Genomic DNA, 26,942 nt, shown 5'->3' on the forward strand with positions numbered 1-26,942 from the left:
GTGGCTACCACATCCTCCCCACTCTATTTAGTTCCTAACCGCTGACTGGTGCTCACAAACTGAAAACTTCATGCAAGTAGCTGACACCATCTGTTCTGGCTCAGTGGCCACTGTAAGGACAGAGGGATGCATGTACTGTGCTTCAGGACCCCTTACCAAAGCCCTAAGTATCCAAGCCTGGACCCTAGAAGACTTGATACACCAGGTGCAGTTGTAAGTTCTCAGTAGGTCTGGTAGACAAACAAGAAATAGCAAAAACCAGAACAGATCATTATTCATTGTGGCCACACTGGGGAGAAGAACAAAGGGTCCTGTGACCTCCGAATCCATCTTCAGGACCCTGATATGAAGCTGAGGTTTAAACGGGGAGGATTATGATCAGCTGCACACCCAGGTCAAGGCATGGTCCCAGCCGTCACCCCGTCAGTGCCACTCTCCCTGGAGGTTTGACACGCTATCAACCTCCATCCTCTGGCTGGCACCAAGCTCCAGCCCTTTCCTTATGCCCACACACAACTCCAGAGGAATCCTTACTTCTTGGGGCCTGTAGTCGCTACCCACAAGAAGAGCCGCAGCCCCTCTTTAGAATGTCTTCCTGCTTGTCAAAATGACTGCATGCTCGTCTGAGTTCTCAGGCTTCACAGGCCCACTCCATGGGCTCGTTCCAAATCCTGACTTCTGCGCAGTCCCGGAAGACACCTGTCTAAACCTTCACAACTCGTTGTGCAACTGAGGACAGGCCTAGAGAAGCAGCCAGGCGAAAAGGGGCAAAGACATCAGGCTTCTGCGGGCGTTTACTTGAGAAAGCCATGGGGACTGCCAAGCAATCCACAGTCTCTGCTCTCCCCCAGTCTCCCTCACACCGGTCTGATTCTCAAGCACAGAGAGGTGTGAACACTTCCCTCACACCGCTCAGCCCTGCCAGGTGTCATCCCAGGAGAGGATGGGATGGGGTGGGAGGTGGGGTGTTGGCGGAACAAACAGAGCCCCTTTAAGCAGGTCACACAGCACTGTGTACCAACTGTGTGCTGCAGCTTCACAGTAGCCTGAGATATGGTGACGTAGAAGGACAGCAACGGTGGCCTCTACGAGATGGGCTGGAGTCACGAAGACAATGTGAGGATGAGCAGCAGGATTCCCAGGGCCCTGCTTGGTTGGCCTCGCTGGGGACGGTGGTGCAGCACAGACAGACAGAGAGACAACAGACAGACTCCATCTTCAGCAAGACATCACCGCAGATGGGCTTGCTGGCTGTGGATGTTCCTCGCACAGGAGGCGGGGGAGTGGGTGGCAGGACCCTCGCCTGACAATCTGGCCTCTTCCTAACGAGTTGTGTGCAATTCTGTCCTAATTGCTTGTAGACATGGGGTCTCAGGGAAGGGCTAGAATATACAGGCTGGGAAAGACAGGGGAATGGGGCACCTTCCATGCAGTCGTGAGCCATCATCTGTGCTGTGTGCACACCTCCTCATGCAGCTGTGTTGGGGGCACCATGCTTTTGTCAAGAAGCCACCATCTATGCCCTTAGTACACTCAGTGGAGCCCCAGGATGAACTCTGGGGGAACTGAACGTTGGTTTGTCATTGGGACCTTACAAAGAAGGGGCAGGAGGATCATGCCCCTCAGGCAATCTGACCTGTGACCACAGAAGAGGAGTCTCACCCCAGGTTTACAGCTGGGGAACCCCCAGGACAGGACCAACCTAGTTGAGCCTCCTGTGTTTTGATTGCAAAATTAGAATATCTATCTCAATCTCTGTTTTTTTCTTTACCATGATTAAATCAACATATTTCATATGCATGCATTGAAATATCACACTGCATTGAAGATTAAATAGCCCAGGTGAGAGTGGCTCAGAGGGAACCATGAACTAAGGCACACAGCGTCCAGCATTATGTGAGCAACCAGGGTATAGAGCGCCCAGACTGCCGGCCTCACACCTGAGTTCTGAGCAGCAGGTGTGAGGTCCGGGGTAGGACGCTCAGGGCTGCAGAAGCTCCTGGGAGATGCCTGGCCTGGAGAAGCAGCCAGCCAGCAGCACAGGTGGGAGCAGAGGGCTCTTCTGCTTTGTTTACTACCTGTGCACGTGTGCCTCAGGCAGGTGTTTGTCTGCCCTCCTATAAACCTATGGATGCAAAATATAGCACACTTAACTCTACAGGGTTGTTGAAAGGGCTGAATCTAGGAATCCACACAGGCTGGAGGGACGTTCCAGCATTAGGAGAGCTTCCAATCTTGTGAGGGCCAGAGTCCCAGCACCCACACGGTGGTTCACAGCTGTCTGTAACTCCAGCTGTAGGGCATCTAACATCCTTTTCTGACTTCTATGAGCACTGTGCGAGCGCACATACATACACACAATGAGAAAGAAACCCCAAAACAAAAATAAATCTTTTAAGTTGGATGTGGTGTCACACTCCCTTAATCCCACCACATGGGAGGCAGAGGCAGGGGGATCTTTGTGAGTCAAGCCCAGCCTGGTCTACAAAGTGAGTGCCATGATAGCCAGGGCTACACAATGACACTCTGCCTCAAAAAACAAAAACAGCTGGGCAGTGGTGGCACACGGATCTTTATGAGTTTGAGGTCAGCCTGGTCATTAGAGCAAGTTCCATGACAGCCAAGGCTACACTAAGAAACCCTGTCTCAAAAAACAACAACAACAAAAAGCCAAAGAAACTGTGTGTGGTTGTATATATGTATACACACACATATGTATGTCTGTTTCTATATGTGAATTTGTATTTATATTTGAATGTGTGTGTGCATCTAGGTGTTAATATGCATGTGTGCATGAACATGTGTGTATATGCATGTGTGTTCATGTGTGTATGCCTGTATGTGTATGTACATATGTGTGTGATGTGTGTGTATGTGAGGTGTTCCATGAACCTGTCCTCCACTCTGAGAACATATGAAACTATGCCTTTTGATTTAGAACCACATAGCTCGTGAGTGGATGAAAAATCACCTTCTTGTGCTTTGAAATTGACTCCCTGATGCACACAGATCTCTTCACATCTTGTTAAAATGCAGATTCAGGGTCACTGATTCTTAACCAATGCCTGGGCTTCTGTATCAGCTCCCAGGTAATGCTGGCATGGGCCACACTGGAGCAGCGGGCTTTAAAGGACAGCAAAAAGAGCCAGTGATGTCTGAGCTGGAGCTAGTTCCATAGCACAGACGGTGTCTTTCTTCAGATCATCCCTAGGGACTCAACAACTGTTTACTCCCACAGAATCTAGACACAAGCCTGTCGATCCTCCCCCCACCCCACTATCCCTGCCTCCTGTGGATCCTCCCCCCACCCTACAATCTTAGCCCGTCACTCCTTATCCCCCACACCTTTGTCATCCGGTCACTGCTCCCCCAACACTATCCTTGTCACCTGCCGCCTGCCGCTCCTTCCCTACCCACTGTCCCGAGACACCAGATAAGCTCCAGCTCTCAAAAGGGAGAGCTCTCGCTCTCTGGCTCGCCCCGTTTCCCTGTTCTGCCATCAAGAACATGGCGCTCTCGGGTGTAATGCGGTGATGCTATTTTCTGGACACTGACTTCAAAATAAGAGAACTTTACCTTTAGAGTGGTTTGGGTAATTGTGAAAAGTGAGCCTGAGACCCGAAAACAGCATTCCAAGGCGTTCTGACGGCTGCCACTCAAGAGGCTCAAGGGTGCAGTCATTGCTCAACAACCTGTTTCACTTCCAAACTATTTCTCTTAGACTGGAGTTAACGTGTATCAATATTTGGGCATACTTCACCGAGTCTGCCTTCCCCGCTCAAGAAAGCTCAGGTTCAGGCAGTTACTATGTTAGCCAGTGATATCACTGAATTACTTCTAAGTTAAAAAACAAAAAATCCCATCTGGGTACAGCGACACACTCGGGTAACCCCAGTACTCAGGAGGCTGAAGCAGGATGGTGGACAATCCTATGATAGCCTGGGCCACTATCATAGTGAATAAGAGAATAAAATCTACATTTCAAAAGAGTGATTAGTGCTCAATACACTCTGCTTGGTTGGAAAGGATGTCCGATTCTCTCGAGCCCATCGAGCCCATCGAGCCCATCGACTCACTACTGACTGACTAAACCAGTGCTGGAATCCAGAGACAAACAGACCCAGACCTGGTGATTTCAAAACCAAAAGCATAAGCCACAAAGGCGGATTGCGGAACGGCACACAGTGCTTGCCGATGCTTACACCTGCAAAGAGACCCTAGTGGGCAAAAGGCCAGAGCCATGGTTTCTGGGGATGCCGAGGCGTCCCAGGGAGCCCAGGGTGCTGCTTTACCTGGTGTCCCACCTGGACAGCAAGCCATTTGCACACCTGCTCCTTTAAGAACTTATTTGAAAAGTAAAACAATGCGGTAGAATCCGTGACCAGCCTGGCCCCTCTGGACACTAACAGGAAAGGCTGAGACAGGAGTAGAACGTGGAATTTACCCTCCTCCAAGATGTCCAGGGCATCGAGCTGCTCAGCGGTCGCTGCCTTCTCGTCATCCTGGCAGTCGCATTCAAAACATTCCTCTTCCCCTCCCACATCTCTCAGGGACATTGCTGAAGGCACCCCAAGTCTGAAACATTGTCCTAAGGGCCTGTCCTCGGGAGAGCCTTTGGCCACCTGTCCAGAGGAGCCGTCGGGGCCCGTGCCCAAGGGGCACATGCTGGATTCCAGACAGGGACGTAGACATGCCCTGGCTCAACAGGAGTGGGCGGGTGTGCACAGGGCCACCCGCCCAGCATCACTGAGAGAACGAAGGACAGGGTGGCTCACAGGACCCTGGAGGAGGGGCCCCACAGAGCGAGCACCTGTTGGAATGGCAGCGCCCTACCAAACGCCCTTGGCACAGAGGGAAGCCAGGAAGGGAAGTATACACGATGAGGCAGACTCTTGGCCTTTCTCCCCCCACGAGAAGAACAGGAATGGTAGCTTCCTGCAAGTTTCGTAGCAACTGAGGAAACACCAGCCACGCCTCATGTAGGTACACCTGTCTGCACGAAGGTGCTGGTGGAGTTGCCCGGGTGAAGCATTGCCCAACACCTCTGAGCTAAGGGACTTCCTGTGGGTGTGCTTAGGAATCTGAGGAGAATGTGCTGGGCCAAGGACCGTGGGAACCGGGGAAGGCAGAGACCCTGACTTCTCGCAAAAGGAGAAGGATGTGTGGGAACCACCCATGGTCTGAGCCCTCCTTTGGCGTAACGAGTGGTACCTGTTTTCCTCATTACACTGTGTTCTATAAACCCCACATTCCTCTTCAAACTGTGTCCACAAACCCAAAGAGAGTTGTCTCACTGCTAGACAAGACAAGAGAAAACTCAAAAGCATAACAACTTGCAATGGTGCCATATGGAAGAACGCACAGTCTAAGGTGTGCCTGGACAGCGGTTCCTCTGCATTGCTTGACTTTGTTGGCCACAGCCCCTGACACAAACACTCGGAACAGATTCCCTCTGAGGCAGCCCCAGCCAGCAGCAGCCTCTTGGAGCATCCCATCTTGTAACTCCCAGGCTTCAGCCTCTCCCAGCTGCACTGCGACTGCCCCCCCCCCATCTATACCTCCTGACCTCTTCCTGGCTGTGACCCTCTGCCAAGTAACCAGGAGGGATGCCTGAGCAGCAGAAACGCTCTGTGCAGGCTGAGAGCTGGGTTTCGTTCAGCCTGGAGGCTGAGGAACTGAGTGAGGATTCTGCATCGTTGATGAGACTGCCCACCTGCCACATGGAATTTCTGCCTTCTCGAGTGCCAGGAAGAAAGCCACAAGGATCATGATTTCATTTAAAAATTCTAACTAGGGGTAGGTTGTACCTCAGTTAAATTTTTGGAACTTCAAAATGACTGCTCCATTGTAACACATTAAAATCGCGTTGTTCAGAAAATATGTCACAGAAAACCACAGGCAGATTTTAAAATTAGAATTTCAAATTTTTTGAAAAATTATGTACACAAGCTTTAAAGACAATGCTTTTAAAACAAAAGTCAGGCGTGGTGGCACACGTCTGTATTCCCCCATACCTAGGAGGCTAAGACAGGAGGATCACCCTGAGTTCAAGGCCAGCATCAGTTACCCAGCAAGACTATATTTCAAACACACACACTCAGGAAAAAAAAACCAACAGTTTAATCTCAATAAGCATCACCAAGTCATGCTTACTGACTAAGTTCTGAAGGTAGTGAGCATGGGTATCTGGTCGGTTACTCGAAAGAGTGGGGAGGAGCACAGGATGGGGAGACCTCTCCACCTGGTGACTCATCTCATGACGACTGGGTATGCAGGATGCTGTGCCCAGGAGATAAACGACAGCAAAGGCGCCCTTCACAAAGAGACTGCACCCATGGTCGAGCTGCTCACGGTCATCTTTTGGTTTAAATTGAGTGTATTTTTAGCAGCACTGTCTGAGTCACCCACCTATCTACCTATCTACACATACGCACACATAAGAAACACTTAGGATAGCAAAGTTTAAAAATCTTTCCCCCAGGCTGGGTGTGGTGGCTCATGTCCGCAAACCCTGCACCTGGCGGGGTTCACCTGGCAGAGTGAAACAGGAGGATTACTTCAAGTGGGCTCAAGCAAGACCCTACCTAAAACCAAAACAAACAAAAAACTCGTTTACTTTCAATTAGGAAAGCACTTACAGGCACAGAGCACCTCCACAGAGCCAAACAGCGGCTGCTCCGTACTTCCCTGGGCAAAGCCGGCACTTACAGAAAAGCTGTGACGTGTTGTTCATCCAGAACCCCCAGACACTAACCCTTTACCCACGTGTCTGTCCCTCTCAACAGAGGTGCTGTCCTCCAGGGCTCCTCGGTGTCTCCCTCGTTCTCACAGTGACATCGCTCTAGTGGGAGACCCAGAGGCTGAGTGAACAAACAGGACTCCTGTCTCCTCTAGCCTGGGTCACTGGTTCCCACGGAGCCGGCTGGCTCTTCTGAGGGCCGTCTCCCCCAAGGATCTGCTCATGCCCTCTAAACTGCACTCCTAGCACTCCCTCGGTGGAGGCAGGACGATCAGAAGTTCAAGGTCTTCATGACTACAAAGCAATCTTAAGGCTAGCCTGGGCTACAAGAGAATCTGTCTCAAAAAAAAAAAATGCTACTAATAAGACTTTACCCGACGTAAGCTACTGGGCTCCGAGTTAGACTGTAAATTCTGAGAACATGCGGATGGATTCTCCAGCGGCTCAGCTAAGTGTGCTGGATGGCGACAACTCTTTCTAAGGCACCAAGCAACGAAATACGATAAGTTGCCGCCCGACTGTGTGTCTGAGCAAAACCAACAGGTCTGAAGAGAGGAGGGGACGATCACAGTAACTCGGCACCAGCAGAGACGCTCCTGGACCGCAGCGGTCAGGAGAATACAGCTGGACCCGAGTTCCAACTTGTAGAGAAGCGTCCCCGGTACAGATCTGCCCATCGGGTGTGAGTCAGGACCCCCGACATAAATGATGACCTCGCATCCTGTTCAGAACACTGACGCAGCTTGTGCTGTTATCACGGAAAGTTCCTTGAAGCTTCCCTCAGTAGTGACTCAAAGGCCAAATGATAAGGACAGATAAAGCAAGCGTCTCACAATTTTCTGTGTGAGAGAAGTCATGCAAAAGAAGGGAAAACCTGCCTGAAGCCAGGGAGAACCCAACGATACACCAGGGGACGGCGCCCTGAATGCAAACACTCACTCTGCAAGCTTGGCAACCCGAATTCACCCCTAGGAGCCACACTGTGGTGGGAGGAGAGAACCAACGCCATAACACTGCCCTATGACCTCGTCAAGGGCACTTGGCATGCCCATACACATATAAGAAGGAGAAGGAATAAAAAATATTTAAACAACCCCAAGTCAGCACTTGTGGGGATCCTGAACAGGCCCCTTCTAGCCCCAGACCCTTCTGTCCTATGTTTGCTCTCTTTAAACAGGATTGAGAACGTGCCGCCTGTTCCAGTCCCAGCGACCTCCTCCCCTTCACCTGACAACACAGTCAAAGTAAAAAAGCCAAAGATCTTGGCTCTCCAGATGCTCAGACGCCAATGCCAATCAATTGGCAATCAATATTTATTGATCCCGGGGTGGTGAGCCAACCCCTCTTCTACTTCCCCCACTCTTGGAAAGGACCCCACCAGGATGCCTGGAGCCCAGAGACTCCGCTGAGAACCTGGAAGAAAGTCCTGGTGGACAGCAGGTAAGAACGGCTCTCCCGTGCCTCTCCATAGGCACCGAGCAGCGGCTTCACTGAGAACTGGGCAGCAGAGTCACTAGTCTGGACACTAAGCGCTCCTCCCCAACTCCCAGGATGGCTCAGGGACAGCCCCAGCTCACCCACTGGAACCCGAGCTCTTTACACCAACTGGACCCTGGGGGACGAGATGAACGGCGTCCTTAGAAGTCATGGTGCATCTGGTGACCCACAAATCAAGAAAACCAGAAGGGGTCAGTGGTGGCTTCCAAAACACAGAACTCCACGCTGTCTCTTGCAGGGTAGTAACAGGATAGTAGCTTGATTTTTAGAAAATTACATAGTCAGGAAAAGAATACGTCCATCCTTTCCCCACAGACTACAGGCACCTCACTCCTCATTATCCAGAATGCTTTGCAGCTCAGACAGACCCACGTGCCAGCTCCACCCAGGGGACAGGGTAAAGTTTCTCTATGCTTTTTCAGAGCATGGCCCAAGAAAGCCTCCTGGCCTCTGTTGCAGCCCACAGCTCGGTGTCAGAAGACAGCAGATAATCACACCGCTCTTAGCTTACTAACCAGGCCAGCTCCTAGCCTGTCACGTCATACAGGGTCTTCAAATGTAGTTGCACCTGGAGCAACCGGAAACTTGTGAGTCAATTAGTAAAGACTCAACCTTGCCTCCTGATGAGCTTGAGGGACCTGAGAGGACTTCACTACTGAAGAACAGGTTCCAAAGTGGGCATACTAACTGTCTCTTTTGGTACAGGCTTCTGGCTTAACGGTCATTTGCAAGGAGAGACTAAAGACAAGAGGACCTTACAATACACAATATTGCCTCCCAGCAAGGCCCTCCCTTCGCAATCCCTCCCAGAACACTGTCTCCCCTGTACTTGAAACCTGCTGACACCTGACCAGCCACACACTACAGCTACCAAGCAGCCTCCCCAAAAATGGGCCACGCCCTCTACACAAACCTAGACAGCCCCAGAGGGTGATTTCTCTCTTTGCCCCCTTCTGTCCTCTCCTGGGCCCCATCTGTGCTGAACGCGGCCAGCGAAATTCATTTGAATCACCCGCTTCTGGGGAAGCTGTTTCTGCCTTCCTCCAGCCTCCCCACACCCCCAGCACCAAGGTCTCAGCTTAAAAAAAGGAAGATTCTACTAGGCCTACCTACAGTTGACCTCCTGAACACAGCTTCCAGCCTCAAGTGCCCTGGGCCAGCCGCCAGGGTAGAGCACAGGGGACACACTTTCACTATACACACAACATACACAGACACCAAAATACAGTCCGACAGCAGCCCTGCACTTGCAAACCCAGGATCCAGCACCAAAACCCTTTTACCTCCCCATTCCAAGAAAATGACTGTGCACGGCAAGAAACACCCACCGTCAAGAGCGAGCCCTGCCCACCTGCCATCCCCTCTGTCACGCTTGCTGTGCCTTCTGGTGATGCCAATTCCTGTGCCCCATCTCCCCGGGAAAGACTCGGCACCCCCACCCCACCCTTAGATATACTATGCCGCTGCCCTCCCTCGGGGGCCTTAATTACCGTCTGAGCATTCTTCATAATACCAATCCAGCTCATAATAATCCGTGTCAGTGAATTTCTGCATAGTCAGTATTCTTGCAGAGGAAGGAACGGACTTCACGGCGCCATGAATTGTCAAGTCAAACGCTGCCATGCCTCCCGGCCCTTCCAGAACACCCGGCAGAAGAGCATCCCCAAACACCGCAGAATTTGGCTGTGCATTCTTAATGATAGTCTGGAGCCAGGATGGGCGAGGGGGCAGAGGCAAGGAAGACTCTACAGGGGCGGGGGATGGGGAGCAGAGGCGGAGGCTGAGCAGTGGAGAGACCCTGCAAGCCCGGCGGATGAAGCACACTGGACAGTGGCCCTGAAAGGGAGTAGCTGGGATCGTCCTATCCCGACGCACCGAGGGTGACGTCAGAGACACACACCACCACCCGCTGGCTCCCTCAAGCCTCGCCCCCCCAGCTCTCTGCTCAGCTTTCAATCTAACCGTTGCCATAGAAACTGGCCAGCTCTGAAAAATGATACAGAAATGAAGGAAATGTCTTCCAAGGATACTGGGAGCAGAGGTGCCCAGAAGAGAAGAATATGGGCGGGATTAGAGCCACCTCCTCTCTTTCAGGTGGGAGGCCGGGCTCCAGTGCCTAAACCTGGGTCACTCAGGAGAGCTGTTTTTCTGCATCTGAAAACGGCCACCTTTTAAGGTGCAAAGAATTGCTTTAAGTTTTCTTTCCTCGACTTAATTTAAAATATTTAACAGCCCTTCCTATCTTTTTTATTTTAAAACTTACAAACACCAGTCAAAGAAGCCTCGAATGAAAACACGTTCACCCATATTCAGTATTATTTATTATTTATGCTTGTGTCTTTATTCAAACTTCTAGCCAAGTAGCAACATACAAGCAGAGAGGGCCGCCATTATAAGGGGCCTGCAGCTTAGGTGGGCGACCAAGAACAGTCACCAGGAGGTGGATGCCCTGTGGAAGGAGTGAGGCAGTGGGGTTTAGAGACTCTGTAAGAGCACAGAATGGGGTGCATCCGTGGGGGGGGGGGCGAGGACAAACAAAAAAAAAACAATGAATGAGCTTAGTTCTAAATGTTTGGCATGATTAAAATGTTTCGTTATAAAACTGAAACACTGGATAATGGGACAGATCTCTTTAGACTTACTGGAGGGTAAAAGGGCCAGTGAAAGAAACCCACCCTGGCTCTGAGACCTGAGCAAGTGAAATACTTTAGCCCCAAACCCAGAACCAATGAAATACACCCTGACTCTGAAACCAGTACCAAAGAAACACACTTTAGCCCTATAATGAGAGCCAGTGAAAGAAATATGCCCTGGTCCCAAAACTCGAGTCAAAAAGCTAAAAAGGACCAGTGAGAGAAACACAGTTTGGCCCTGAAATCAACCACCTCTGCTCCTGACCAACTAAACTAACCAATACCTGAGCAGGGAAAACTGACCAATCCCTGTTCTCCCTGGAAAAGCTCCGCCTTTAAGAAGCCCTACATAAGCCCTGCACCTGTTCAGTTGGTTGCTCTTCTCCCACCCTGGTAGAGGCAGCCAGTCTCCTGGACTCTTCCCTCCCAATTCAGCTCTTGAGTGAGGTTTGGGTGAAGACCTTTCCCTGGAGTTGAGATGGAGCACAGCGAGCAGTGCGGGGTTGTAACACTTTCGCCAGGGAAACCTTCCTCTGGTGGTGCTGAGTTGTTACAACTTTGCTGGGGAAGCCGGAGCAGAGCTGTTCCATAGGGGAAACCTTTCCCTAGAGCAGGACTGTAAGCTGCTTCCCTGACTGTGACCTGTGCTCTCTATCCCTTGGCTCCCGACCGCTAGGATCCCTTTTCATCTGAACCACAATGCTTACACTGACTGTAGGTTAAACTCCAGCCCAGAAGCATTTTTTTTCCAGCACTCAGAGAATTCTTTATGGAAGACGGCCCTTTGCATTCCAGAACATTCTGCAGCACCCTGACCTAATAAATGCCAGGAGCTCCATCCTCTGACCTCCAAATATGTCTCCACTTCTTATCCACCACAACAAATGCTTTTTCATGGAAATTCTGAAATTGAACATCTTTATTTTAACGCCAAAATATGAGAGATTCTGTGAATATGTTTAATAAATTTTATTGCTTTTTTAAAAGTCTCTAGAGAGGCTGGATAGGAGGCTTAATAATTAAGAGTGTTTGCTGCTCTTGCAGGAGACCTGGGTTGATTCCCAGTCCCCACACCAGGCAGCTCGCTACCACCTATGTCTCCAGCCCCAGGGGTCTGTGTGATAACTTCCTCTGGCCCCCGTGGGCACTTGCACACATGTGATATACATAAACTCACACAAGCACATACACATAGACACAAATAATTGCAACATGGATGATAAGTAGAAAAATGGGTAGAAGTGGGAGAGCATCACCGCGTATTCTATTCGTGGCATCACGCTGGTTCCAGACTCCATGGATGCCAATGTCCGGTATGCTCCAGTTCCTCACGTTAAACACTACAGCCACTGTGTATGTGGCACACCCTCACCCTACCCTCACATAAATAAAAACCTTCTTGAAAAGGCTTTATAATTAAATGAACCATTAATAGACTCCCTAAAAACCAACAAAATCATTTCATTCTATCAGCTTGGGAAGCTCCAATAAAGGGGGGGGGATGGTAAAAGATCAAGAGGGTATGGGGGAGCCAGACAGATTAAAGACACGCTTTAATCCCAGCACTCAGGAGGCAGAGGCAGGTGATCTCTGTGAGTTTGAGGCCAGCCTGGTCTACAGAGTGAGTCCCAGGACAGCCAGGGCTGTACAGAGAAACCCTGTCTTGAAAACCAGAGGGTATGGAAAGACGGCTCCGGGAGCAAAGTGGTGGCTCCATCTGCGTGAGGACCTGAGTTCAGATCCCCACGGCACCCGTGGGTTTGTTATTTTTAAAGCTGGAAATGGCCCCCAAACCTGTAACCGCAGCACTGTGGGGTAGATGGGGGATCAGTGGTGCTCACTAAATAGCTAGTCTCTGGTCTGCCTGAAACGGTTCAGAGAGAAACCCTGGCCCCAAAATAAAATGGAGGGCAAGAGAAGGAGGGTCCAGTGCTGACCTCTGGACTCACAGGAACAAAGGTGGACACAGCTGCATATATGTGCGCCGCATGCACATGCGTACAGTTGTATACATGGGTACTGCATGCGCATGTGTACAGCTGCACATGTGCGCCGCATGCACATGCATACAAATATAAATGAGAAACAAGAAAAAGAAGTTCCTTAGAGTGTCGTAGAAATCTCCAGTGAAGCTGCAAGTCCTTTCAACTAGAGTTGAGCAATGGCCTTACAGGACTATGAATTTCACTAACATTTATCTATGCCCCGTCACTTATACAAACAAAAGCTAAGAAGTGGGTGGATGACAGCATTAGCTCACAGGTGAGATCCTGGGCTGGTGGGGTCAGGTGGAGGTTTGGTTCACACACCTTGATCAATGTCTCTGACCTTGCTAGAGACACCAGTGACGTCTGTTAAATGGAGGTGATGCCAGTACCTGCTCCAGGAATTGGGTGGGGCTTGAGCTGGCTGACATCAGCATGGACTTAGGACAAGGCAAGTTAGCAAGAAATGCTAGTTAAGAGCATTCTCATCACTAACTCTTTATAGAAAGGAAATGGCCAGCATGAGCAACTGAAGGTACAAACCCCAGCTAGGATTAGGCAGAGGAGACGGAAGTACCACCATTCGTAAGGAGCATCCGTGGCGCACACTGCAGCAGAGAGGAAGCCACGGGCTGGCAAGGGCAGCAAATACCCCTACACAGCAAAGCATGGTGGTTTTGACCACAACTTGCACCAAGTCCAAAGACTGCACATACTCACTATAATGTTTAAGATTTGGAAAGGGGGTTGCGGAGATGACCCTGTGGCTAAAGCATCCGCTGTGCAGACATGAGGACCAGAGCTTGGATTCCCAGCACCCAGCTGAAAGCAGCTGAAGTGGCCCCCCTGTAATCCCAGCACTCTGAAGGTGGAGAAAGGGGATCTATCTAGACTAGCCGAACAGACCAGCTCCAGGCTCTTCTGTTGTTAGGAAAGACATCATAACCACAGAAACTCTTATAAATGAAAGCATTTAATTAGGGTGGATTACATTTTTAGAGGTTTAGACCATTATCATCATGGTGGGACATGGCAGCAGGCAGACATGGTGCTGGAGAAGGAGCTGAAAGTCCTACATCTTGATCCACAGGCAACAGGAAGTGGTCTGAGTGTCACACTGAGCAAAGATGTAGCAAAGGAGACCTCAAAGCCCACCCCCAGACACACTTCCTCCAACAAGGCCACACCAACTCCAAAAAAGTCGCACCTCCTAATAATGCCACTCCCTATGAGATCATGGGGGCCAATTACATTCAAACCACCACAGACCCTGATTCAGTAATAAAGCAAAGTCTGATTAAAGAAGACAACCAAGGCCAACTTCTGGTTTCCACATGCATGCACACACGTTTGTGCGCCTATACACACATGCCTACACATGTTAGCATACCATACCACACAGAGAAAGAGAACATGCACACACACACACACGGGGTGGGGAGACAGACAAGAATGCATCAGTCAGCATAAGCGAAAGGCCTCCCAATGGGAGCAGCACAGCCAACGGGCTCTGAAGGAGAAAATGATCCATCTACATCTCTGCACGGATGATTAAAAGATCAGAGTACAGCATAGGGGCTGGAGGGATGGCCCAGGGTTCAAGAGCACTTGTTGCTCTTGCAGAGGACCCAGGTTCAGTTCCCAGCAGGCACACAATGGTTCAAAGCCACCTGCAATTCCAGTCACAGGGACTCCAATCCCCTGACCTCCCTGGGCACCACGTACTACAAATGATGCACAGACACATCTAAAATAAAATTCGGAAGTGGGCACTTTCTGCTACACTTCATCCTCAGACCCCACTGTGTGCACACGGACAAGGGGCTTCTTTATTGCGTGTGTGTGTGTGTGTGTGTGTGCATGCTCACAGGTGTGCACGGGTACACGCACCCACGTGTGCAAATACATGTGGAGGTCAGAAGTTACATCAAGTGTCTTACTCAGTCACTCCCCATCTCACATATATGGAGACAGGGTCTCCCATTAAAACTAGAACCTGTGATTCTGCTAGCCTAGCCAGCCAGTTTGTTCCCCAGGGATCCCTGGTTTCCACCTGCCGAGGGGCCACAGGGCTGCCACAACTGCCTGGCATTGTATTTGGGTTCTGAGGTTTCTAATTTAGGCCCTCATGCATGAGCAGAAAGCGTGTCACCCCTGAGCCACCTGCCACGTCCTTGTTGTGACTTGTTGATACTGATAAGAAACACTGCTCCCAGCTTTGCCATGGTGGGGCCTGGCAAGGACACCCCTCCCCTACAACAGAGCATGGGCACTTCAACACCCATCCTGGAATCAGGGAACACTCAGGTTCCCTGCAGAGCTGCTGACTCCACAGCCTGGAGCAGGGAAGAATCACGATGGGTCTGTAACCCAAGGTCAGAGGAAGCAAAGGCTACTCCCAAAGGTCTCGGGAAGAGAGAATGGACAAAGCCAACTTAAAACAACTGGACCAAACTGTGACAACTGAAATACTGTAGGGAAAATACAGTTAATTATTTTTAAAGGGAACAGGTGGCGTCAGTGAAAGCCATGACACTACAGAGAATATCCAGAAAAAGGCAAGCAGGGAACACGCCAGCTGATATACACAGGACAGAAGACTAACAGAGAGCTATTTTAATCCATTTCAGGAAGTCGGGTAGGTGTACCTCACTGCTCCGTTCCTGCCACCCAACCTTCAGGAAGACTGTCTAATGTGCCTCTGTGCTGCGTGGCTATGAATACACCAGCCGGATGTGGGTGAGGACACGGGGACCAAAACCAAAGACCTGGCACTGTGGGCATAGTTGACACCTAGACCGGAGGAGGGCAGACCCAGGGCAGCAGGTGACGGAGCCTCAGAAGGCTCTGGAGGAGAGCAGACGGTAGGTCTCACATGGGGTGGGTGGGGTAAACTCTTGAGGCAGAAGTGTAAAAGACCCAGCTAACAGTCATAGCAGGACACGGTATGAGGATCCCAGGATGATGGAGCCGGAAGCTGGGACAGTGGGGTATGTCATGGCTTTTAGGCTCACAAACACAAATCCAGCCTCCCTGCAGAGAACACCAGATTGAGGGTTGAAGACCCGTGTGAAGGTTGACCTCTTGGGCCATCAAGACAGTTCAGTGGGGAAAAGCACTTGCCACTTGGCCAGACAGCCCAGAGTTTAGTCCGCGAGGGAGTGGAGGGAGAGGACCGATTCTCACTGGTGTCCTCTGACCTCCACAGGTGTGCTGTGGCCTGCATGTGCCCCTCCCACCCCCAGGGAGAGAAAGACAGAGAAAATGTGATTTAAAAGAAAAAAATTACCAATGAAAGCTATGGGTCTGAGTTAATGTTCCAGATGACATCACCCAAAATTAAAGGAGACCAAATCCAATGCAGGTGTCCTTCAAAGAGAAAGTAAGAAGTCACAGGACGGACCAGAGCAAGGTCTCCAAGGCCAGGGTGAAAGAGTGATCACAGCCCCCTGGACTCTGGCTCCTGACCTTCAGAACCAAAAGTGACCGCACGTCACCAGCTAAGCGGCCATCAGAACCGGAAGTGACCGCACGTCACCAGCTAAGTGGCCATCAGAACCGGAAGTGACCACACGTCACCAGCTAAGCGGCCATCAGAACCGGAAGTGACCGCACGTCACCAGCTAAGCGGCCATCCGTCCCAGCGCTAGAGAGCTAATGCGGCTACTGGGGGATGGCAACATCTTTATCAGCCGTAAAGACTGGGAAATGGGCTGGGTGGTAACTCAGCTTTTAAAGTGAGGACCTGAACTTGATCCCCAGAATCTCTGTTTAAAAAGCAGGGTGTGTGGGCTGGCCAGAGGCTCCCAGAGGATCTGGTTTCAACTCCTTGCATTCAGATGGTGGCTCACAAATGTCTGTGACTCCAATTTCAGGGGATCTGATGACCTCTGTTGGCCTCCAAGGGCACCAAGTAGTCACATGGTGCACAGACATACATGCAGGTAAACACCCAAACACATGAAACAATGCTTTTAAAGCCAGGTATGGTGGCCTAGTCCTGGGGAAAGGATACAGGCAGATCCTGAGACTCACTGGCCTAGTATATTTGGTGAGTATATATATAAGCCTAGTATACTTGGTGAGTTCCAGGCCAATGAGAGATCCTGTCCCAAACAAAAACCATGAACAGAGTCTGAGGAAAGATGGCTAAAGTTGTCTTCTTAGCCTCCCCAATACCCACAGGTGATGCAACACAAATGTAAACACGTATATACACGCACATGTAAACAGAGAGAGAGAGAGAGAGAGAGAAAATCGTACTGGAAAAGAGAAAACACGAGTTGCCAAGCGAAGAATGATACTTGGAGGACATGCTTAAATCCAAGTTCTTGTCAGGACCCCGCGTCCTCTCTGAAGCGCATTCCCAGGCTCTAGACCTTCCGTTCCTTAGACAGCATGACCACCTTTGCCCCACCCAGCTGGAGTCCGGAGGCTGGAGGCAGAAGAGAGAGGGCTCGCCGTGGCTCAGCACAATGGTCCAGCTCTCTCCAATCCTCAGTGCTGAATGTCACTGCCAGCCAGAGAGCCATCATGGCAGAAGGCGGGCTGCAGGGATCAGCTTGCTGCCAACCGCTCCTTCTTACTCCAGGCACAGGCCACCCCACCGACACCAGGGAAGGCAGGGGTGGAGCAGCCATTCATAGAAACACCTGCAAGTAGAGAGAAAGGCAAAACACAGAGCCTGGGTCTCTGAGCAGCTGTCATTAGCACCAACCCCTCGCTGGAGAGGTAGGAAAGAGAACGTGTCTTGGCAGCAGTAAGAAGTCTAAGCGGGTCTGAGCAAACCGTCTGCCAGCACAGAAGGTCTGGGGAGGAATCTCACCCCCGTGGCCAGTGCAGCTCACAGCTGTTGCCATCACTTCAACACACACACAAGCCACAGGCTCAAGAGACCCCAAACCCTGCTGAACAACGGGAGCCTGGAAGAGTGGCAGTGAGGGCTGAGCTGTCACGTCGCTTTCCTGCCCAAGCTGGAGCCGCTGTCTCCAACTTGCAGAATTAGCACAAGAAAGCCATCTGCACAGAACAGCTTGCCAACCATGTTGTTCTTGAGAGAAAGACGCATTGCTGGAACCTGGTTTGATCAGATGACAGACATGGGGACATGAGTGTGGGCAACCCGTTCTCCAGTGCTATGGCCAGGAGTCCGAGGACAGTCGGGCATCTTCACGTGTAGCAGCTTTCAGTCACCTCCCTGATAATAATAATTCTTCCAGCACCGGTGCCCAGGCCCACAGCTGTGTGGCTGCCGTGAGGACTGTAGGGTGGCGAGTCCACAGCTGGGTGGCTGCCGTGAGGACTGTAGGGTGGCGGGTCCACAGCTGGGTGGCTGCCGTGAGGACTGTAAGGGTGGCGGGTCCACACTGCCCCACCTTCCATTCCCACTGACATCTGAGCCAGCTAATATGGAGGAATGTGGGCCCAGGGGAGAGGCCTTGCTAATGGGAGGAGGTTTGCAAAATGGAAGGCACAGATCCTGGACGCCCCACCCCACCCCCGCCAGGCCATCACCCATAAGCAAAATGGCAGAAAAAGTGCTCTGCTCACAAGGGGGAAGTCAAGGATATTCAGGAAGATACTGTCATGGTGCATTTTGGCAAATCCCTTGGCAACTGATTCCCTTTCAATCCTCAATACGCTCTCCCCTACCTTCTTGTCTGTCCTTCCTTCCTGTCCAGCTAGCCTCAGTGAGATCAGCCTCTTCACTGACCACCACCCCCAAAGGTGTGTGTGTACATGCACATGTGAGTACACACTCGTGTGTACATGCATTCTTGGCTAGCTGTACCCACATACATCCTGAAATGACCGGTCACACTCCCCCCTGTAAACACCCCTTCCTGGGTAATGGTCACCTGTACCAACAACGGTAAAGTGAAGATTTCCTGACTCAGACACCTCATAAGAATCTTGGGGTATATTCAGACTTCTGAAAACTCCAAATTTGGTGCTTGGGGGAGCAAACTGCTCATATATACATTACTGTTAGGCCTGATATCTAGACGTTAGAGGATCTAATGGTGGTGGAGGGGGAGGAGGAGGAGGAGGGAGAGGAGGAGGAGACCCTAGAGTTTATTAAGTGCTAACTTAAAGCAAACTTAAATAATAACTCATATTCAGTTTTGAAAAAGGATGAGAAGAGCCTGCCAGGGAAACTGCAAAGTCTAAATATGACATGCACATGTGTGCAGGTGTGGTGCACACGCCTGGATTCCCAGCTCAGGTGCACGTATGTGCAGGTGTGGTGCACAGGCCTGGAGTCCCAGCTCAGGTGCACATGTGTGCAGGTGTGGTGCACACGCTTGGAGTCCCAGCTCAGGTGCACGTGTGTGGCAGGTGTGGTGCACACGTTTGGAGTCCCAGCTCAGGTGCACGTGTGTGGCAGGTGTGGTGCACACGTTTGGAGTCCCAGCTCAGGTGCACGTGTGTGGCAGGTGTGGTGCACACGTTTGGAGTCCCAGCTCAGGTGCACGTGTGTGGCAGGTGTGGTGCACAGGCCTGGAGTCCCAGCTCAGGGGACACTGAGTTCAAGGCCAGCATGGGCTAGGGTGGGTTCAAAGAGTAGCAAGGCTCTGAAGAGGCAGAGCAGGTGTGCGAGGAGAGGTTGAGAAAAAGGAGAAGGAGGAGGAGCATGGGGAGGAAGGGGAAGGAGGAAGAGGAGATGGAGGGGGACTGAAAACAGGAGGTGAAGGAGGGGGAGGAGCCACCACTGCAAACAATTTAATTGCACAATAGATTAAACTCCCAGTGGGAACTCTTTGAAGAAGGCTCTTCAGATTTAATCAGCACCCTGGTGCCCTACCCAGTAAGAGCTCTCTTGAGGTGAGGTTCCGCGTCTGTGAAGAGGGCCCTGCAAGCATAGCAGACCTGCGTTCCCTCATCCAGCCAGCCCAGGGCCAGCTGCTGCCCCCAGCCTGTCGGGACAGCCGAAGCTTGGGGCCTGCGCCAAAGCGCTCTCTACTGGAAGATCACGGCGGTGCAGTCAGGTCGTCAGAGCAGGTCCCCCACACAGGGGAAAGAATAAGTCCCAGAGAGGCGGCCACTGTTCTCGCCACCCCCACCTTGAACCTGCGCTTTCCACAGTCCTAGTTGAGGACATGGAGAAGATCAAAACAGCAGAGATGTGTCCACCTCCTTCGCCAATGAAACCTCAGCAGGAGCTCAGCACTGGAAGGACCGCCAGGCCTGCCCTACCCGGAACATACTCGCCAGTAGGATTACTTCCAGAGAAAGCAAACAGACACTCTGAAACCTGTTTGTTTGGGAATCTGCTCTTGTCCAGGTCACCTCGGAGGCGGGGTGGTTAGCAGACCCCAGGTGTGACACAGAGAATTCCTTCTTGGATCAATGTGTGCTAACCTAAGAGGCCGGGGGAAGCGACCACTGGAGCATGTCCACCTAACAAGAAACATGGTGACCTTTCTGCCTGGTGCCTGCTGAGCGGCTCTTGATTGGTCTACTGCACACAGGACACCATCAGACCACACGGGCAGCAGCACATCACAGAGCAAGGACTTGAAGCCATGTCCAGCTACATATCACATGCTATGTGACCATAGCCATGGAAAACGAATTCTGTTGAATGAATGATTTATAAATAAACGTGTTTTAACCTATCCTGACACCAAGGTCTGGGGGAATGAAGCTCTGTCTTTTGTCTTTTGCCAGGTGAGCGTTAACCTTGAGTTTCCCTCCCCATTCGGCTGCTCTGAGAACGAGCAGGACATGACCAGGTGACTGATATTTGCTGTGTCTCTTTGGGAAAGCGTCCTAGTGTCTCTGGTCCCCAGGATTCTCAGCTATGGAATAAGGAACAGCAGGAGTGAGGGTGAGAAGGCCCGGCACACAGGAAGTGCTAAGCATGGGCCATTCTTACTTCCTGCTCAGCCATCTGACGTCACATGCCCCATACTCGTGGGCAAGTGCTTTGTAAGCAGTTGTTATTCTCTGATTTCTCATTTTCATCAGGAGTTAGCTGGGGAAGTGCTGGAGGTCGCCACCAGGGAAGGAGGAGAAACTTCCCTCTCATCAGCAGGAGGGGGCGGACTCTAACCCTGAACACAACAGCCAGGAAGAATCTACCCTGGTCATACAGTAAGATGTAACTACCCACTTCTGGTTTCTCACCTTAGGGAGCCCTGCACCCTCAACTCCACGGCAAGAGACGACACCACCCTACACAGTGCCACCTACACAGGGAACCTAGGAGGGAACCAGAGGACACCGGCTCCTCAGCCAGCACACAAGTGGCCTGACACTGTGACTCACTGTGCTGAGTGGTATCGCCTAGGTTACAGATGTGTAAACAGACACACAAAACCCAAACAGGGCCAGGATGAAGACTCGGTCGATACAGTACCTGCTGTGCAAACAGGAAGCCTGAGTGATCTGGGCATGTTGGCATGTACTTACAATGCCAGCTCTGTGAAAGAGGAGAGAGGAGGAGCTCAGCGGCCCCCTGACCAGATGATGTCAAGCTGACTTGGCGATCTCCAAGGGCCATGAGAGAGCCCAAAATACAAGGCAGGCTGGGCATGCATTTAATCCCAGCGCTTTGGAGGCAGAGGCAGGTGAATCTCATTGAGTTCCAGGACAGCCTGGGACACAGTGTCTTAGTTAGAATTTCTATTGCTGTGAAGAGACACTATGACCACAGCAACTCCTATAAAGAAAAACATTTCATTGGGGCTGGCGTACAGGTCAGAAGTCAGTCCATTATCATCCCGGCAGGAAGCATGGTGGCACACAGGCAGACATAGAGCTGGAGAGTAGCTAAGAGTTCTACATCTGGATCCACAGACAGCAGGACGAAACAGTGAGACCTCAAAGCCCACCCCCAGGGGCACTCCTTCCTCTAACAAGACCACACCTACTCCAAAAAGGCCACCATCCTAATAGTGCCCTCCCTATGAGCCTATGGGGCCATTTTCATCCAAACCACCACACATAGTGAGACCCTATCTCAGTAACAGCAAAGACCCAAACAAACGTTTGTTTGAGATGGATAGACAAAGACAACACTAATCTCTGGCCTCTACATGCACATACATGTATGTACATACACATATGAATGTAAGATACCACACACACACACACAAAAGCAGGGCCAGGTATGGTGGTTCATGCCTTTAACCCCAGGACTCAGGGGGCAGAGTCAAGCAGATCTTTGAGTTCTGGAGCCGCCAGGTTACATAGTGAAGCCCTGCCTAGAGAATAAACAAATAAATAAATAAAAAACTGAAACACCAGACAGAGCAGGGTGTTTGTGCAAAGGGAAACAGCTGTGTCTGCACAGTTACTAAAACACAAAGACAGCCAAAGCCATGGCACAAGAACTGCCTAAGAAACACATTAAATAATGCGGTCCACTGCGCTGGGACCGATACCCAACACCCGAACTCACTGACGGGCAGAGTATTTCAGCGTCTGCCCACTGCTGCGCAGCACACAGCATCTCTGACCTCCACTGGTAACGAGGTTGCAGATCCTGCTGCTGACACACTGCTTTGTCTGCCAGTCTGACTATGGAGGATAATGCTACATTTCAGTTAACAGAAATAACTAAATCCACAAAACCCTAAATTCTTGTTACAGATCATCTGGCTTCAGTTTAAGTCTTGCATTTCAAAGTCAATGCCTGGCTGTTCAATTAAGATACTTTTTAGAAAAGGATTTTTTTTATTTTAATTTACATGTGTTTGTGCACTTGTGGGTATATGCACATGTGAGAGCGGTGCCTACAGAGTCCAGAAGAGAGCACCCATCCTATGGAGCCAATGTGGGTGCTGGGGACTGAACTCAGGTCCTCTGCAAGAAAAGTAAGTGCTGAGCCGTCTCTCCAGATCTTAACAAACAGCCATCTAGCAGAGACTCCACAAGAAGAACTAATCAACAAGACTTGGACACACCCCACCATAACAGCTTTAAGATCTGCTCGGTGCCCATTCAGCTCCTCCAGCAGTCTCATGCACTGCAGTTCCTGGTGACTCTAATATGGTTTCTCACACATATAACTGAGAACAAACAAGAACGTACTTTGAGTCCACTATTCGAGTCTCCTGATAAAAAGGCCTTCAGAACTGTGCGCTGCTCAATGGAAGCAACCTTGGCTGCCTGTAGATGTTCCATAGGATGCAGCCAGTCAGTCCTATGACATGGTCTGGTGCTGCAATGAATGAACACTGCGCATGGCCATGGCCAATCAATGCGTGTGAGGAGGGACCAGGAGCCTCCCATGGCAGACAGCGGCAAGGCTCTGACAGAAGAGCCAGTCATACCACAGACTTTCTCAAATTATACTGTGGACTTCTACAGTAGAGAAAAACATACAGAACGTTGAAGGGAAGAGACCTGGCTTCCTGCGCACAATCCACATTCCCTGCTGGTGTGGTGCCCTGGCTAAAGAGTCTGACCCACTGTGAGGCACGTGGGACACTCCAGGCTGGGAGTAGTCCATTTCTGTTCTCACTGACACCGGTTATCAGCAATGTTCAAAAGACACTGTGTGGGCTGCACCCAGGATAAGCGCACAGGTCAATGCAAACATAACCTCTTTCCCATTAGCATCCAACAGAAGAACCCGAGAGTAGTCCTGCACACACCCTGAAGCAGAGGCTCTGCTAGAGACAAGTAACTGCAGGAAGCTCAGCGATGTGCCACAAGCTGCTCTCAGTGACATTACCACCAGGGAGGCAGGACTGCCACGTCCTTAAAAGGGGGTAGCATGATGACATATGGGGTATACAAATGAGAAGTAAACAGATGTGTAAATGACACACGTGTGCATCTGTGCGTAGACCTGTGTAGACATGGGGATGAGCGCCATGATATGTAAATGACACACGTGTGTATCTGTGTGTAGACCTGTGTAGACATGGGGATGAGTGTCATGATATGTAAATGACACACGTGTGCATCTGTGTGTAGACATGGGGATGAGCGCCATGATATGTAAATGACACACGTGTGCATCTGTGTGTAGACCTGTGTAGACATGGGGATGAGCGCCATGATATGTAAATGACACACGTGTGCATCTGTGTGTAGACATGGGGATGAGCGCCATGATATGTAAATGACACACGTGTGCATCTGTGTGTAGACCTGTGTAGACATGGGGATGAGCGCCATGATATGTAAATGACACACGTGTGCATCTGTGTGTATCTGTGTGTAGACATGTGGATGAGTACTGTGTTCACATACGCCGGAAGAGTATCGGGTTTTCTGGAGCTGGAGTTACAGACGGATGTGAGCTCCCCAACATCAGGGCTGGGAACTGAGCTCTGGTCTCCTAGAAGAGCAGGTTTCTCCTAACTGCTCGGCCATCTCTCCAGACCCAGGACATGTGAGTTTCTACAGACGGAACTACAGGGATGGAGGGGAGAGCGCTCAGTGGCAGAGGCTCTGGATTCATCTTACTGTGGGAAAAATAAAGTGGCATTCACTGGCTGGTGTGGTGGTGCCCGCCTATGCTCTCGGCATTTGGGAGGCAGGGGCAGGAGGATCACCACGAGTTTCAGGCAAGCCTAGACTACATAGGAAATTCCAGGATATCTTGGGCTACCTAGCGAGACTCTGTGTGCCTCTGAAAAGGACTAGGAGCACTGCGAACTGGCAGAGAACTTGCTTAGTGCCTACATGTACAAGACCCTGGAGTAAGAGGAGGAGGAGAGAGGAAGAAGGAATGAAAAGCTGCTGTTGCTCAAATAAGCATTAATAATGTTAAACATTAACTTTATAATCATTACCCTCCATCAGCAGTACCGTGTCATCACACTGTGTTCCCTCCCTCCCTCCTTCCCTCCCTCTCCCCATCCCTCTCTTCCTGAGGCCTCCTCCTTTAGTGTAAGGTCATCCAGGTAGCAACTCTGCCACCCAGTGGCGTATCTTTAAGCTGCAATGTTTTGACTCCTGTAATTCCAGTTTAGCTGATCTTGGCTCAAGTCTTCCTATGCCTACATGGAGGGAAGCTGTCTAGATTTCCTTGTGACATTGTTGTTAAACAGAGTTTATAAAGGGAAAATGATGGGACTGGAGAGAGGGCTCAGCAGTTAAGAGCATTAACTCCTCTTATAGAGGACCCAGGTTCAATTCCTAGCACCCACAAGGTGGCTCACAATCATCTGTAACTCCAGTTCTAGAGCCTCCATCGCCCTCTTCTGGCCTTCTCAGGCACTGCATGCAGCATGATGCACATACTGAGAGGCAGGCAAACACACACATAAAATAATGCACAATAAATAACAGAAAAGGGAGATGAGAATAGTTTTGTTATTCTGTATGGACAAACGAAAATGTTCGGTCCCCACTACTCATCCTGAACAAGAAGACCCTTAGCGTGGCTAAGCCACTCCTAAGGCCCCCTCGGCCACCCTTCCACTGACTCATGGCAGACCTGACCTGGGGCCCCGGCAAGGAAGAATGAGCCATCACACTGCTGTGCCCACAGAGGCGCCGGCTACTTACGGAAGTATTTCAGGGTCTCTTCAATCTGCTCGGTTGTGAGGTCGATGCTGGCGTCTGGGGAAATGAGCGGTGTGTGCAGCCAGTCATCGTGGTCGTAACCGTAGATGGTGTCGGCTCTCAGCTTGTAATGGGGCAGCTGCTCTTCCAGCAGGCTGATGATCTCGACCTCGGGCAGGTTGGTGCTGTTGCACACATCTAGAGAGAGGAAGACGGAGGATAAGCGTGGCGGCATGCAGAACCCAGGCAAGGACACACAGGGGTCTTTTCTAATTTGAAATCTACTCTCAAGGCTAGGATGGCTGAGGTGGAGATGTCTAAAGGGCATGGGGGTGCGGGCAGATACTGAGCGTAGCTTAGAACATGGTACAGCCGAGTACAGTGTCCTAGTCAGGACGACTGTTGCTGGGATGAAACACCACGACCAAAGCAGCCTGGGGAGGACAGGGTTCGTGTCCCTCACAGTCCCACAACACAGTTCGTCATCAAAAGCAGTGAGGCAGGAACTCATGCAGGGCAGGAACCTGAGGGCGGGAGCTGATGCAGAAGCCATGGAGGGGCGATGCTTACTGAATTCCTTCCCGTGCTTTGCTCAGCCTGCTTTCTGTAGAACTCAAGACCGCCTGACCAGGAATGACCCCACCTACAGTGGATGCTCCCTCCCACCAATCACTAAAGGAAATGCTCTACAGGCCTGCCTACAGCTTGATCTATGGAGGCATTTTCCTAATCGAGGTTCCCTCCTCTCAGATGACTTTAGCTTGTGTCGAGTAGACAGAAAACTGTCCAGTACATATGGTGACTGTGACTGACAGCCACTAAGTGTACATTTCCAAATAACCAGTAAAGAGAATTTTGAAGGATCCCAATACCATGAAATAAAAGGCGCATATTTAAAATGATGGATAAACCAACAGTGTGGCTGGACCACTGTATACTACATGCATATACTAAACTGTGACACTGTGCCCATAAACATTCATATTTATTATGAGTCAACAAAAACTAGTATTTTTGTTTTGTCTTGATTTTGAGACAGGGTTTCTCTGTGTAGCTCTGGTTGTCCTGGAACTCACTCTGTAGACCAGGCTGGCCTCAAACTCTCAGGAATCTGCCTGGCTCTGCCTCCTGAGTGCTGGGATTAAAGGCGTGCGCCACCATGCCTGGCAGAGACTTACTGATCCATCCACCCACCCATCCACCCATCCACCCACCCGCCCGCCCGTCTACGTCCTGAATAACAGAGGCCCAGGAGACACAGGCGAGCACAACCATCACAGTGCTGTGCTCACTACAGCTGTGCTATGCTCCCTCCCATGGCTCCTCCCAGGCACAGCTGGAGCATAACTCCGTCCTACATCCACAGCGCCTTGTCAGAACTGTGGCTCTGTTGGCGATGCTATCTTCTGAGGGCTGCAGCACACAACTCATATGGCTACGGGAAGGCACTCTTTCACACAGGTGTCCTCGACTCGTCCCTGGGCCCCACAGCGCCTTGTCAGAACTGTGGCTCTGTTGGCGATGCTATCTTCTGAGGGCTGCAGCACACAACTCATATGGCTACGGGAAGGCACTCTTTCACACAGGTGTCCTCGACTCGTCCCTGGGCCCCACAGCTCC

The 26,942-nt window shown here is 50.9% G+C and overlaps 1 protein-coding gene across 11 annotated transcripts in view; it reads right to left on the bottom strand.

Annotated features, from left to right (window-relative positions):
* The window catches only part of Trak1 (trafficking kinesin protein 1), a 115,755-nt gene that overhangs the window by 49,388 nt on the left and 39,425 nt on the right, over positions 1 to 26,942 (bottom strand). For 5 of the 11 annotated variants that reach the window (XM_050141716.1, XM_050141714.1, XM_050141713.1 and 2 more), the window contains exon 2: positions 25,326 to 25,520. Coding sequence is in view for 6 of the 11 variants with exons in the window: in XM_050141706.1 (XP_049997663.1) it covers positions 4,445 to 4,664 (220 nt within the window). In the remaining 5 variants the exon portion in view is untranslated. Of the gene's footprint in view, positions 1 to 4,444; positions 4,743 to 9,726; positions 10,045 to 25,325; positions 25,521 to 26,942 lie in introns of those variants that run through there. The other 6 variants (XM_050141709.1, XM_050141708.1, XM_050141707.1 and 3 more) reach the window with 5 other exon arrangements.

The sequence above is a fragment of the Alexandromys fortis genome, unplaced genomic scaffold, assembly GCF_014885135.2.
Source record: "Alexandromys fortis isolate MF-2015 unplaced genomic scaffold, M_Fortis_MF-2015_v1.1 scaffold_44, whole genome shotgun sequence".
Lineage (NCBI taxonomy): Eukaryota > Metazoa > Chordata > Mammalia > Rodentia > Cricetidae > Alexandromys > Alexandromys fortis.